Below are 15,480 nucleotides of genomic sequence, written 5' to 3'. Positions count from 1 at the left end.
GGGAGCTCTGGAAGATCATGTGACTCCTTGCAGAGTAGCTACAGAGGAGCAATCAAACCTCGGTCTTTTGATTTCCAGTCTGGTTCTCTCCACGTGACAGGACAGTTCCTAGAATCAGTTGTGACTAATGTTCTCTGTTTTTTCCCGCTTCAGCTCCCTCTCCCGATGCGCTGAAAGTGCCACGTTTATGTGTAGGCCGCTGCGGGACGTGAAGTGCGTAGTAGAGCGTTCCATTTTGCCCAGTCTTGCCATCAAGCCGCAGGTGCCCTTCTGTTCCTTCAGACTGCCTCCCCTCCAGGTTTTCTCCATCTCCCTGCCGTACATCCTTTGCTGTAGTTTGGAAAGAGCCCCACCATCCCTCGCACGGAGAGCAGAGAGCCCGACAACGGTGGTTGGATGAGGAAGATACTAATTTATTCAGTATTTGGTGTGTACCGTTTGTTACACGTTAGTCCTTAGGGACCGAATGATGTCCCTAAGGATGAACAAGACAGACACTGTCCCTGCCTTCATGGAAGGGCGCACGGTAGAGGTCATTTCAAAGTTTGAGTGGGGTAAGTGCTGTGAACAAGGGGAACAGGTGTGACAGCGTGCTCAGTGCCAGAAACCGCATCACAGTGCCATTAACTCCCGGGAAAACAGAAGGCGCGTGGCTTCCCTGGTTCTCTGTGGACAGCCTCTTGCCTTCTGGAGTCTGTTCCCGGCTGACTCGCGAGATGTCCCGGGTGTGCCGAGGCCACTAGTACTTATGTATCTCTTCCCTCCCTTGCCCCTGCCCCCACGCTCTGTAGGCCTTGGACTTTCAGATACTTTGCATATAAACAAACAGACCGATACAGTTTGACCACCTGAAAGGCCTGGAGTTCATTTTGTCTGAGCCCTCATTTTACAGCCGCGCCTGGTAATGACTAACCTAACATCATACAGGTGGCAGTGCGCAGGGCTAGAAACCTGTGCTTGAACGCCAAGTTCAACCAGCTGAGGGGTGGCCGGTTGAGAGGGGTGGGTACAGAAGAGAGGGAGCTGGCATCAGAATGGTCTAGTAGAAAGTGACGTGCTTTGGCATTGAAATGCCATTATGTATCTTCAGACACCCAGGCTTTTCCAAAGAAAAACAGGGATGCACAAATTGGTGAAGCTGACAACTAAACGTGTACAGATGCTGAGAAATGTCCGCATTGAAAAATGACAATTTTGAATTTTCATAGTCTAGCAGAATGCCGATCTTCCTCGGGGAGACAGTTATTCTTATATCTGGAGTCGTCCCGTTGTGCAGGAACTCATACTTATGCCTAGAAATTAAATGTTGATAGGACACAGCTTCAGAAGTTCTGTAGATGCGCTATTTACAGAACATTTCGTATTAGTTTTCAAATAATGCTGTGATCGTGTTTTTTTTTTTTAATTAATTGAATACCAAAGTAACGGTTCATTTCCCAACATATCTGTCTCTTTTCTAACATTTGTCCTAAGAGACCTCTCTTTTTAAACACCGTTTGTTTCTGATCAATTTCTTCACCTAAGAGACTTATATACACTCTTACTGCATCAAAGTTTGTATAGAAATTGGTGTTTTAAAACTTGGGATTTTAAGGTTCAAATGTATAAAGCCTTCGTAATAAAGATGTTTGAACCGGGGAGCCCCACGATCTTTCATGTAATAAAATGTGCCTTTTGGTATAACCTGTGCACAGGTACTCAGGCATGATCCTTAGACCTTCCGACTCAGCAGGGCCAGCCGGGGCCGTCACCGCCCCCGCAGCCTAGCCCAGCACCCTCTCCCCGCCACCTGCTCTGTAGCCTGGGTGCTTTGAAAAAATGGCTGGAACCCAAAGCAGCCACGGGAACTTCCTACCCCTGCTACCTACAGACGTCTGCAGAGCACAGTGCCAGCAAGCTGGGCCACACGCCTGGGAGGAGCACTTGAATACGGTCTCGGTGTCAGAGAGAGCCAGCCTGGCTCCGGCCCTGCTCGCCTCATCTTCCCCTCAGCTCCCTTCCTTAGCTAAGCAGCCGCCAGAATCCAGGAGCCAGGAAGGCCCTGCCCTCCACCTTCTTCCCACTAGAGCACCAGACGAAAGCAAAAACTGCAAGTCAGCTAGGATACCTTCCGTATCCTGTCTGTCCTCTGTCTGTAACTCTGTCTGTCCTCTGTCTTTCCAAGGTGGGGCCACAGAAGCGGCCAGGCCTAGTGCCTGGCTTTTTGCCCATCCTTTTTCACGCTGTCTCATGTTTCCATTCTCTTCTGTCTTCTGACCTCCCAACCCTCCCACCGGACACAGACTCCTACTCTTCCTTTATCCTCCCTGTTCTCCTCTGCCCTTCGTTCTCCCCTCTCTAGGAGAGGATACTTTGATTTTTAGCCTCATTACACTTCGGGCAGAATCTCCAAATAAACTATTTGGCTCAATGCCTACTATTTCCTGTGTTTCTCAGACTGGGTCTGAGGATTAGTAGAGTCCATTCTAGTCCAAGTACCTTACGGGGGGGGGGGGGGGTCTTCCCACGTATGCGCGGGCATGACGGGTAGTGTTTAATTAACCACGATGGAGGTTCACCAGCAGGGAACGCAGGATCAAACATGCATAAGATACAGCAAGCCAACAAGGGTCAGAGGCCCCGTGGTACAAGAGATGCTGGGGAGACGGTGTGAATTCTTGTAATTTTTGAGGTGAAGGGAGGTTGTAACAGTGGCTTCCCAAGTCTCAATATGTCCACGGGACTGCACCTCATCAGGTTTTCCCAGCTTTCTAGAACTAATCCACGCGTAGAGGACAGAGTGCTTGGCAGCAGAAGCAAAACAGAATGACCCATGACTATTAAGCGACTGCCTACTTGCAAAGATGGGATTGGGGCTTCAGATCAAACTGTAACCATTTAATAACAAGTTGAGCATGAATGAAAAACCAATCACTTAGTGCTTAAGAATGCTGTCTTTGGAGCCAGACTGCCTGGATTGGATTCCAAGCTCCAAAAATCCACGTTGGATGGATTATCCGACTGCTGTGAGGCATAGCTGATTTTTAAAATGGGGTGATGTAATTGTGAGAAGTAAACAGGACAGGACATGGGAGCAGCGCTTGGCACGGAATAAGCTCTCCGTGAATTGTAGCTATTTCTGTCTGAAAGAAAAGTACCCAAAGCTGCTCTTTTCTCGTCTCATTTGGACTTTAGGGGAAAGGGCTGGAAAAGAGCCCTGAGGTGTCTTAGAATATTTTATGAAACCTACTCTAGGCCTTAATTATTGCTAGTGAAACCTCGTGCTCTCTTCTTTCAAGGCCGATTTTAGTATCAGGCATCCAGATTCTACTTTACCGTGATGATGCAAGTCTGTGCCTCATGCACCAAGACAGGCAGTTTGCTCCCAGGTCCTCTTGTTTAGGGACATCTTCAAAGGCCACACCCACCGTGTAGTGGGACCTCTCGTCCACCTCCACCTCCCAGTAATGGCGCCCTCGGATTGGAATGAGATTCCCCATGACGGCAACACACCTGGGTTCAGAAAGTGGAAGCGTGCGTCACCGGGGGCGACCCGAGCCTGGCCGTGCGGGGGTGGGGGGGGTGGGGACAGCCATGGGGGTCGGCCCAACGGTGTTCCGAACACCTCCTTTGAGAAGCGGCTCGCCCTCGGCTCACCTGACAGATGCCGAAGTTTGTGGGAGGGTTCTTACCCTGCCGGTAATGGAAGTGAGTTAGAAAAGGCTCTATTGGCATTTGTAAATGATTGGGCTCTTTTTTTTTTTTTTGGTAACAAAAATAAAGATTTGGTTCACTTGCTCATAAAAAAAGAAAGGGACTCCGGGTGCCTGGGTGACTCAGTGGGTGAAGCATCTGACTTCGGCTCAGGTCATGATCTCGCTGTTCGTGGGTTCGAGCCCCACGTCGGGCTCTGTGCTGACAGCTTGGAGCCTGGAGCCTGCTTCGGATCTCTGTCTCCCCCCATCCTCTCTCTACCCCTCCCCTGCTCACGCTCTGTCTCTCTCTCTTTCAAAAATAAATATTAAAACAAACAAAAGGGACTGAAACTTCCCAGAACTCAGCACAGTCAAGGGAACCATGTACTTGAAGTTCAGGAACCGGCCAGCACTGCTGATGCTGCACTAGCATGGGGGGCTTTGAGGTGACGCATATCTGCGGGGTGGCTACAGGCAGAAGACGAGGATCTGGATCTCAGAAGCAAACCTGAGAACAGCAAATAGCAAATCCCTCACCAATGATCAAAATCGACCTCCAAGAAGCCACTGGAAACAAATACACTCGCAAAGGTCACAGTTATGTTTTGTTTTACAACAATACAGCATTCTTCAGAGGAAGGTTCTCGTGGGAAACCAGACCACATCAGTATCTCTGAAACGAACAGTCCGCCTCCTGCAGGAAACTTCTGCATTAGCCAAACTGAGTGCCCACCCCCCGCCAAACCCCTGGGCAGATTTGTTTAGCTGTTATTAACACGAGATCTCTACTCTCAAACCCCAAGTTCTGGAGGCCAAGCAAAGCTCTGGGAAGGAGACTGCGCAGAAAATAGCGCCTCTTTTGTAAAATGAAGCCGTCTCTACTCTCAGCTCAGGACCCACATCTCCACCCACCTGCTGTTTCTCATTCAGAATGTCCCGAACGGAACTTACCACATTCCTACCCTTCCCACCGCCGACCAAACTTTGTGTTTTGCTTGTGGTGGGAAGGAGTACTTACTCCCCGTGTTTTCTCCGTTTTGGTTAATAGATTCATGATCTACCCAGTAACCCAAGGCAGAAAACAGTAACCCAAGGATAATGTAGTGGTTGCACGCTCAGCTTCTAGCTTAAATCTGACTTCAGCCCTTAACAGCAGTGTGCCTTTGGGCAAATTACTTTACTTCTCTGTGCCTCAATGGTCTCATCTGTCAAATTGGACTGATAATGATATGGATATCACAGGCTGTCGTTGATGATTCAATGAGCTAATCCATGTCAAACACTTGGAAGATGTCTAGCACTTGGTAAACACGCCATAAATTACAGTCCCTGACCCATCCCTCCCCTGCTCGCCCCTTAACCAGTTGGCCTCTCTCCTTGTTAGTTTTGTGTGTTGCTGATTTACTCAAGGCATCCACAGCCTCCTCTCTGGTCTCCTGGCTCCCCACCTGCCTCTCCCCCTCCTCCCCAGCTCACACTTGACCCTCCAGTGTGATCCTTCTGAAATGTAAATCTGATCGGGTCACCTCCCCTACTTGAATCCTCCAAAAATTCCCACCCCTCCAAGGATAAGATCCAAACTTGTTTTGCCCTAGAACTTTTCCATCTTTCCTGCCTCGTCTTCCCCTTCTTCCCATTATGGACCCTACACCACAGACACGCTAACCGATAGCAGTTCTCCAAACATGTGGTCTCCCTGGCTTCCGCCGTTTGTACACGTATGAGGCACTTAATCTGCCTGGTCGGCCTGGAGAACTCCCTTTTATCCTTCAAGCCCTTGCTTCCCCAGGAAGCCTTCTTCCTGGGGGCTCCTACGATGCCTTGGCCATACTTCTACCGAATCTTTCACAGGTGTTTTTGACACATGCATCTCCCCCACTTGCCTGGTCTGAGTCAGGTGGGCAGGGACACTGTCTTCCTCTCTTTACCTCCAGGGCACAGCATGGTGCTTCACGGGACAATGGATATACTGGTGACAGGATATTGAAATGGGACTAACTTGGCTGGACCCCAAAGGGCCAAGAACAGAACAACAGGTGGTGAGTTCTCCCATATTTCCAGGTGACGTGCTGGACCACCTCTGCGGGACTTGGTGACCAAAAACTCGTTTTGTAACTTTTAGTGCAACACCAAGCAGCCGAGGCTGAAGACGCTCAAGGCTGTGTCTGCCCAGAGAGTGTTCACACACACGGTGAGGTAGCAGTGGCCTGGTCAGAGGTGTGTGCCTTCAGAGGACCGGGTGTGAACGGAACCCACTGCAGGAAAGCTGCCTCTGCGTTGTTTGTGGGGGGATCCTGTCCAAGAGAGCTGCCTGTGAGGGCCCAGGAGGGCTCGGCAGAAAGAGTGAGAACCATAGCACTGGGTGCGGAGGTGGACGGGTTGTGAGGGGCTCACCTGGGAACTGCCGGGGAGAGAGAGTCAGCTTCCCACATCACACTGGTACCAGTCAGGTACCCCCAGGCTAAAAACAGGACAACAGGCCCCCAAATGGAGCCCGTCACGCTAAGCCCCACGTCTCCAAACCGAGACACCTCCGTTACAGTTTGACTCTCCCAGAAATGGGATCTTAAACCAATCAGGAATCGCCTGACGAGCACCAGTGAGGTGATGTGCCTCGCAGACCCTGCTGTCCCCTGCAGGAAAGGAACCTCGCCACAACCGCCTGCTTCTTTGCCTACTGTAACTTGGCCCATAAGCGTCTTTCATCTTGTACAGCTCCTGAGAGCTCCCGTCTACCTGTTAGACTGGATGATGCCCGTTTCACAACTCCTGGAATAAAGCCGTAAGATCTTTAAAATCTATTCAGTTGAATTTTTTTTTTTTTTTTTTTTTTAACACAGGTAAGGCCTTTATCTCTCCATGTCCCTCTCCATGCCCTGCAACCCTGGGTAGAATGGGCAGAAGTGGGAAAGGATCAAGTTGCTTTCCACTTTACCCTGCGCACTTGGGCTACTGCATGCTAACACTTACATATAGTAGGTGCTACACACACACACACACACACACACACACACACACACACACACAGTAAAAAGGCCGGCAGGGAGCCAACGTCAGAGGAAGAGCCAGCTCTGGGATATTCTCAGACCCCGGCAGGGAGGCTGATGCAGTTTCTTTCTTCTCTTCCTTTCTTTCAGCTTTTTTTTTTTAATGCTTATTTATTTTTGAGAGAGAGAGAGAGCGAGCTCGAGCAAGGGAGGGGCAGAGAGAGAGAGGGACACAGAATCCGAAGCAGGCTCCAGGCTCTGAGCTGTCAGCACAGAGCCCGATGCGGGGCTGAAACCCACGAACCGTGAGATCATGACCCGGGTTGAAGTCAGATGTTTAACAGACGGAGCCACCCAGGCGCCCCTGGATGAAGTTTCTATCCATGGCCCTTGCAGCCCCGTTGGAGAGCCCCTTTTTCTCCTTAGAAGATCCTTCTGACTCTAAAACCAACCGACCGAGAACTCTTCTTGTCCTGACCAGACCAGGAAGCTGAGAGCCACCTGTAATCCCAGAAATGGAATGCGCTCTTGGAGTTAACCTGTGTTCTTTTTCTCCCATTGCTTTGACTTTTCTATTTCAGCAGTGTATATCTGCGCCTTATTTTAAGTCTTTAAGTCTTTGGAAAGAAGTGAGGCACAAATAAATCGTTTCAATGTGGATTGAGCACCAAGGTCTGGAAATAGCTACATTTCTAGACAGACGGCGCACACGCCTTTGCGGGGGCCACCCCTCCCTCAGGTCACGCACTAGCACCACCCCCCACCGGCTCCGCACAGGCTAACCCCACCGGTTTTCATCAGGGGTTTTTAAACAGGGCTTCACGACGTAGGAGAGGAGTGCCGGGCCAAGCACTGGGAGACCTACAGCCTTGTTTTGTTCTCCCAACGCCTGTCAGTGTGCCCCTCATCGTGGCTTCCGGGTCTGACTCCTCTAGCGGTGGTGGACCCGACTTCAGAAGCCACAACTGGTATCTTCTGTCCACACCAGCCAGACTCTTCCCCCGACTCCAGCTCCCCAGCCTCCCCTCCGCCCCCACCGCCTCCTCTCCCCACCCCCCCGCCCACCCCAGCCTCTCATCCATTTCTGGGACCTCTTCAAGGCAGCGTCTGTCATAACCCACTTTTTATCTGAGCAACAACGTGTCTTAGGGGGGGTCCGCGGAATGTTCTAGCGAGCGGCTGCCCAAGTACCTGGTAAACCGGGTGTTGCCAGGGAGCGGCTCCTTTGCTGGGGTTTTCCTTTCGCTCCGCACGACCGTAAACCCATCTTCAGAAATGGTCAGCCCGGGATGGCAGGTGTGCTGGTTCAGGTGGAAGAAGCTGCCTGTGCGGGCAGAACACACGAGGAGCCCCGCCGGTCCCCCTGCCTTCTCCACCCCGGTGCCAGCCGGAAGCCCGGGGCCTCGCAAAGTCCTACCCCTCCTCCCACTAATGATGGTGGCAGCGAGCAGGCACTGGGAGCCACTGTCCCTCGCCCCCAGCTAGCGGTTTGCAAGTCTTCCCTCGTTCAAGCCTCACAATTACCCTCAGAAACGCGTTCTTATTTCCATCTGGAGAGGAGAAAACTGACGCACCAGGTGGTTAAAAAAAAAATCACCTGGCAAGGCACCTGGGTGGTGCAGTCCTGATCTCGGCTCAGGTAATGAACTCACGGTTCACGAGTTCGAGCCCTGCATCGGGCTCTGTGCTGATGGCAAAGAGCCTGTATGGGATACTCTGACTCCCTCCCTCTGCCCCTCCTACTCTCTCTCTCTCAAAATAAATAAATGTGGGGCGCCTGGGTGGCTCAGTCGGTTAAGCATCCGACTTCAGCTCAGGTCATGATCTCACGGTCTGTGAGTTCGAGCCCTGCATTGGGCTTTGTGCTGACAGCTCAGAGCCTGGAGCCTGTTTCGGATTCTGTGTCTTCCTCTCTCTCCGCCCCTCCCCTGTTCATGCTCTGTCTCTCTCTGTCTCAAAAATAAATAAATGTTAAAAAAAAATTAAAAAAAAAATAAACGAACTTAAAAAAAATCAACTGGTTGGGGCGCCTGGGTGGCGCAGTCGGTTAAGCGTCCGACTTCAGCCAGGTCACGATCTCGCGGTCCGTGAGTTCGAGCCCCGCGTCAGGCTCTGGGCTGATGGCTCAGAGCCTGGAGCCTGTTTCCGATTCTGTGTCTCTCTCTCTCTCTCTGCCCCTCCCCCGTTCATGCTCTGTCTCTCTCTGTACCAAAAATAAATAAAAACGTTGAAAAAAAATTAAAAAAAAAAAAATCAACTTGGCAATGACAGAACTAACATTTGAACCCCCAAAACTCTCTGGTTCCACAGGCTTTGCTCTTAGCTGGGAGGCTATAAGTGCCTGCACACGGACAAGAATTTCTAACCCACCTACCAAGGGAAATAGTTATTGAGATTCTTAAGGACCAATCTGACAAAGGGAAGTGGAATTCAACATTTCAATGAGGGCAGTGGGGCGGGGGAGAGGGAAGGATGTTGCAGCCATCCCCAAATCATGGTTAAAATAAATCTCATCCAACAGTGGTACAGAATAGATTGAATACAGTTATTCAGTAAAAAAAAAAAAAAAAAATGATTTAGTAAAAAAATCCATTAATTAAGAACATAATAACTCATTCTCATTACTGTGTCCTAGCCAAGTGCTTTTTTCTCGAGTTCCTATTCTGTCACTTATCTTGTCTCACACCTGGGTTCAAGCTTCGCCATCAAGCTGTTCACAATTATTGTCACAGTTTGATGCTGCTGGAAATTTCATTCGCTGTCTGCGCTGACTGGCAAGGGGGCAGGCAGGTTCCCACCACCTAACTGATGCAACACGTGGGCCCTAGCCAGTTCCCACCAAGGATCATTTTTGAAAATATAATGATTTTTGCGATTTGTGTTCATTTAAGTTTTTCATATATACACTCTTTTCTTCCATTTGATTTATTTTGGAGGGAGAGAGAACGAGCATGCAAGGGGGGAGAGTGGCAGAGAGGGAGAGAGAGAGAGAGAGAGAGAGACCCAAGCAGGTTCTGTGCTCCGTGCACAGCCCGACCCAGGACTCCGTCCCACAACCCTGGGATCACGACCTGAGCCGAAACCAAGAGTCAGACACACTCCACCAACTGAGCCACCCAGGCGCCCCTTCATAAATACACTCTTCAAAAAATTATATGAACAAACTAATTCCGAGATGACTGAATAATCAAGAGCTGGCTGTACCTTTGGCTCTGTTTTTTTGTTGTTGTTGTTGTTTGTTTTTGACTGAAACTGCCAGAATTTAACATTTCAAAACACCAGGTCAGCACAGAAAATGAGGAGTGCCAGCCAACTAAAGGCAGGCCCTGGCTCAATATGAAAGAAAAACCTGAGTCCTAATCCCAGCACTAGCCCCCACCCTCTGGGACCTGTGGTGGCCACCCAACGAGTCTTTCCCATCTGTGTGGACGGAACACAGTGGGAATTAATCACACACCTCTGCTCCTGGCATTGGAAACGAGGACAAAGTGACACAGTGTCCCTCAGTAAACGACCCCACTTAAGAATACGTCGTCCCCAGAGCCTGCGCTCAGACTCCCTACCTCTGTGTCCTACCTGCCCTCCACCCGTCAGCCGGCCTGAGCTGGACTGGCTGTGAGGTGGGGGAGGGGTCACCGGCCCCCGGTGTGCTGTGACAAAGCACACACCCACAGCGAAGCAGTGCCAGGAAAGTGGGTGCATGCAAAGCTTCCGGTGATGTCTCTGCTCATGCAGGGTCTGGACAGGATGTGTGACCGTTGTACGGATGACGGCAAGGGAGAAGGGAAAGGGGCTGGACCTAGGGATGCGGGCGCCCGCCAGGGCCAGACAGGGCCTAGGAAGAGGCTGAGCAGGCGGGTCCAAACTGGGCCTGTGGGTGGGAGACGCTTGGGCTGATAGCAGAAACGGGGGATGAGCAAAGCCAACAACCCCTCCTGGGAATTTCATAAAGACATCATCCCAAGGGTGGCGTGCAGCCTGTGTGAGCCACGAGGCGTCTGGGCCACCCAGGTCCAGGGCGACAAGCCTCTGGTCTGCCTGAGGGAGCGGAGAAAAACCCTAAGTTCTGATTCTCACTCTGCCGCCAGACTGCTATCTGGCTTGGGCCTTCAGTCCCCCCGTCTGTAAAATGGGACCACAGGGCCCTGATCTCCCCTGAGCCCCTCCCCGGCCTGACTTGGCCCATTTTCCAGAGAAGTCACGTAGTGCTGGTCTGCCGCAGAGTGGCTCCCTGAGGTCTCAGGGAGCGTGTGGCCCGGGCACATACCTGTGGTGTAGACGGTCACGGGGTCGCTCCTTGCACTGGGGCCCCCCACACTGAGGGCTCGCACGTAGATGGTATAGCGCTGCCTGGGCTGCAGCTGCACCAAGGCCTCGCGGGTCGGGATGCCCACGACCGACCTGGGCAAAGAAACGGAGCCACAGTCACGAGGGGTGGGGCCGGGCAGCCAGGCCCCGGCACCGGGCCTCCCTTCCAGAGCTGGGATGTTAAACTCACCCTCGCACCCCCAGCCTCTCACCCACAGCGGCACGGACGGTGGGTTTCCTCCCACAGGTCCACTTTCCTCGTTCCCTCGTCACTCCTCGTGTCCGTGGCCCTCCGGCCTCGGGGCTCCCCACCCTGGTGTCCCCGGCACCATGCTCGGCGTCTGTCTCCCGCTCTGCCCCCAGCTGTCTGACAGTTGAGAACCTCTCCGAGGGCAGCGGCTGAGTACCGTCTGCCTCAGCCCAGCGCTGAGCCCGCAGCAGGTACCTCGGCCTGTGTCTATGAACAGACATCTCTAGAAGAGCTGGAAGGGCAGCGCAGAAGCCCACTGGGAACCTAATTTATTGAAATTCTACCGCACACGAGTACAAGCCTGTAATTGCCACTGTCTGTTCCTGCAACTGCTAAAGCCCTTTCAGTCCAGGGGAAAGGAGAAGCTTTTGGGGTGACGCCCGTTTACGGATGCGACACCCCCATTACACGAGCCTGGGTGTCCAGGTGATCCCGAAGGCTGCAGCTCCAGGCCAGAGGGGCGCTTTTCACGCATCCGTCCAATGAATATTAACCAAGCCCCTTAGGTTCCAGACGCGGGAGAGGGGGGCTCTGGGGAGAACTGAATGTAGTCTCTGCCCTCATAGACCTCATGGTCCAGATGGGTAGAGAGGCACCCCGCAGGCCAGCAGTGGAGGAAATGCAAGGTGGTAACCGTGACGTGGTCACGGCGTACCGCAGAGTGGATGATGCCGGAGACGTGAGTTTGGAGCTGAGCTCTCAAGAATGACTTGCAAGTAACCGGATGAAGCAGGGAGTCTCCTACACAGAAGCAGCCCGGGGCAGGAAGGAACACGGGAAGCAGGAAGAACTAAACCCGACCGGTGTGGCTGCAGCCAGACAGGGAGGGGAAGCCGGTGTGGCATGAGCTAGAGAAGCAGGACAGGGGTACGGTCTGGGAAGGAATTTTCTCCTCTTCAAGATGATTAGATCTGGAGAGCAGGTGCTACCCCACGTCACTGACCAGCCTCCCGGTGACCCCCATCATTATGGTCCCAGGTGTCAGGCGCTCCTGAAGCATCAGCACAAAGCGCAAAGGAAATCTGGATCATCAGGTGGCCAGAACCACTGGACTCCCCTGCCCCACTCCTGAGTGTCGTGGGGAGTAAATAACCAAGGTCGGCCCTGATGTGGCCGTGGACACGTGGATTCTACCTGGAACAGAGGGTGCGCGGGATAGACGGCCAGGTTCCAAGCCCAGCCCTGAGCACAGAGGAATCTGTCCTCCCTGACAGGTGACGCCAAGCCCGCCTCCTCCATTTCTCCAGAGCCAGGCGGGCGCCCTCTGTGCTCCGCCTCTGGGCAGCCCCTGGACGTGGGGGCTGCTCCCGGACTGCCTGGGTCTTGCCTCCCTCCCGCCCCGGGGCCACGCCGCTGACCCACTGTCCTCAGAGCTCAGTCCTTCCTATCCATCCGGGTCTCATTTGAAAAGTTCACTCCATCCACGGAGGTCCCTACTTCCACCCCAGCCTCCTTCTTACGTTTCTTTCTCCTTCAGAGCACCTTGCATTTTATGTATTTGTTTGTCTTCTTGTTTTCTATTTGCCCCTGCTCGACGGTCAGCTCCGTAGGGAAGGGCATTTGCCTGCCTAGTCTCCCAGAGCCCGGGCCCAGGTCCAGGCCCACAACACTTGTTGAATGAATGAGCGGTAAACCTTCGCTGGACTAGAAAAGCAAACGTGAGGTTTAAACCATTTACTCACGCCTCACGCACCTTCAGTGACCGTGTTCAAGAAACTTCTCATGAAAACCAAGCACCCGAAATCAAGGTTCCAAACGCTGACCTTCTCTCCAGACCCCGTGCATTTCCTGAGCTGTGTCGCTGTGTCCGGTGTCATGCCACCCCCCCCCCCCTCCGCCCCATGACTATGACTTACTCAGTTACTCCCGAGGCTTCAGGACTTTCCGCCTGGGTCAGCTCCACCGTGTACGAGTCCACGGGATTCAGGTTCCCAGACTCCCAGCAAATCAGTGCAGCCTCTTCGCAGCTCCGTATCTCTTTGCTTTTTATAACGGGAGGGGAGGGGGCTAGGTGTGGGACAAAGGGGGGAAGGAATGACCATTCTGCTCCTATCCAGCCAGTTTGTCCAGAGCACGGCCAACCGAGCACGACCACTGTCTGCCCACAGAAGACATTCGATGCCGTAAAAAGGAAAGCAGGTGCAAGAGACTGAGTATTTGCATCCCGCCCCCCCCCCCAAAATTCGTGTGTTGAAGCCTGTTCCCCAAAGTGGCGGAAGGTGGGGTCTTTGGGAGATGAAGAGGAGGGCGTCTCTCGTCACAGAGAACCCAAAGAGCCCTGGGCCTCTTTCTGTTGTGTGAGGACAGAGCCGAAACCAAGCCAGATGTCTACGGAACCGGAAGGCTTCACATCAGGCGCTGAATATGCTGGCAGCTTAAAAGGAGGCCCCTTTCAGCTTCCAGAACGGTGAGAATTAAATTTCTGTCATTGATAAGCCACTCGGTCTATGGTGTTCTGTCATGGCCGCCCACACGGACTAAGACGCCGGGAACGCCTTTCAGACGTTCCTGGAGCAGAAGGCGTCTGAAAGGTTAAATGACGCTACGATCGTGAGCAGTAATTTTGGGCATTTTGAGACCAACTCTGAGCAAACGTCCCTTCCATCCTAGGAACACTGGTTTGGTGTACTAACAGAGAAAAACGGACAGCTACTCCTGCCCTTCCACATGAAATCAAGTGTCCTGCCACACCTCGAAAGCCGTGACTCCTGTGACCCCGTTACCTGTCATGTACACTGCACGCTCACTGGCGGGGCTGCGGCCGGCCCTGTTCTGAGCTGTGACCCAAAATTCATACTGGGTGTTTGGCACAAGATTTCTCACTGAGCAATATGTTTCTTTGACAGTCATTGTAAACTCTGAAAAACAAACAAACAAAAAGACAAGAATTCAACCCTAAAAATAGGCTAAGTGGCTCCAAGTTAGTTGTGTCGAATCTCCCTGTAGTAGATCACAACACTGGCCATAAATTCCTCCCATCCCTGTATGTGTCCTCTGCAGTATGGCTTACTACTCCTTCAAGAGGTTCATTTTTCCCCGTCATTGATGGGCTGAGCCATGTGACTTGCTTCAGCCAATGAGACAGCAGCAAACATGATGCCAGCAGAGGCCTGGGAAATGCTAGTGCACAGGGGCTTGTCTTCTTGCTGCTGGGAACACCTTCCACTTTCATGTGAACAAGCCCGAGCCAGGGTCCTGGACAATGAGACCCAGTAGACAGAGGCCCCAGCCTTCCCTGCCGTATCCCCACATCTGTAAGTGAGGCCATCCCACACCATCCAGCTCTATGTAGCCAAGCTGGCCCAGACCAGAAGAATGTCCAGACAACTCACAGAATTATAAGAAATAATAAATGTTTGTCATTTTAAGCAAATAAGTCACGTATATGTGTGCAGAGTAGGGCAGGATAGGGTGTTGTTACCCAGCAACACCTAACTGATATACCTCTAAACCTCCTCAGACTCTTGAAAGGCAGTGATGACTCACTAACCCACCCTCTGATATCAGTTCCTTTATCACAAAGGGGTCCATTTAAAAGATCTTCATAGAGGGGCACCTGGGTGGCTCAGTTGGTTAGTCCAACTCTTGATTTTGGCTCCGGTCATGATCTCACAGTTCGTGAGTTCAAACCCCAGGTCGGGCTCTGTACTAACAACTTGGAACCTGCTTCAGAATCTCTCTCTCCTTCTCTCCCTCTGCCCCTCCCCTGCTCATATTCTGTCTCTCAAAATAAAGAAACATTAAAAAAAAATCTTCATAGAGTGTCATGACACAGCCCAAACGCAATGGCTTCTTCTGTGTGTCTGCAGAGAGTGCCAACAGGGCTGATTCATGACACGGACTGTGGGTAATCAGACCTGGCTTCTTGGACCCTGACCAACCTTTTACTTATTGTTTTTATTTTCATAATTTTTTTTTTTTAATTTTGAGAGAGAAAGAGCAAGAGAGCACACAAGCAGGGAAGGGGGGGTAGAGGGAGAGAGAGAATCCCAGGCAGGCTCCACACTCAGTGCAGAGTCTGACACAGGTCTCGATCCCACAACCCTGGGATCATGACCTGAGCCGAAATCAGGAGTCGGACACTTAACCGACTGAGCCACCCGGGCACCCCCTTGACCTCCCTTTTACAATCTTCCTCCTTCCCCGTGGTGCCCCCTTTAGTCTTTGTTCAGATAACCCTCATCATCTGCTCACCTTGTTACAACCTCCCTCAGCATCACTTAAACTCACCCTGACTTTTCTCAAGCATTTCCCTGCCTTC

General features: G+C 52.0%; 1 protein-coding gene across 8 annotated transcripts in view; it reads right to left on the bottom strand.

Moving 5' to 3' along the window:
• Nucleotides 1-394: 394 nt before the first annotated feature.
• FSD2 (fibronectin type III and SPRY domain containing 2) overlaps nt 395-15,480 on the bottom strand; it is a 44,623-nt gene continuing 29,537 nt past the window's right edge. For 7 of the 8 annotated variants that reach the window (XM_045448620.1, XM_045448623.1, XM_045448625.1 and 4 more), the window contains 6 exons: nt 13,943-14,077; nt 13,076-13,226; nt 10,929-11,062; nt 7,853-7,985; nt 3,316-3,492; nt 395-1,292 (listed from right to left, as the gene is read on the bottom strand). In XM_045448620.1, the coding sequence (XP_045304576.1) occupies nt 1,040-1,292; nt 3,316-3,492; nt 7,853-7,985; nt 10,929-11,062; nt 13,076-13,226; nt 13,943-14,077 (983 nt within the window). In that variant the 3' untranslated portion in view covers nt 395-1,039. The remainder of the gene's footprint in view (nt 1,293-3,315; nt 3,493-7,852; nt 7,986-10,928; nt 11,063-13,075; nt 13,227-13,942; nt 14,078-15,480) is intronic. The other variant, XM_045448627.1, reaches the window with a different exon arrangement.

The sequence above is a fragment of the Leopardus geoffroyi genome, chromosome B3, assembly GCF_018350155.1.
Source record: "Leopardus geoffroyi isolate Oge1 chromosome B3, O.geoffroyi_Oge1_pat1.0, whole genome shotgun sequence".
Taxonomy (NCBI): domain Eukaryota; kingdom Metazoa; phylum Chordata; class Mammalia; order Carnivora; family Felidae; genus Leopardus; species Leopardus geoffroyi.
The sequence above is the reverse complement of the archived record's forward strand: the minus strand, read 5'-3'. Positions and strand labels throughout refer to the sequence as shown.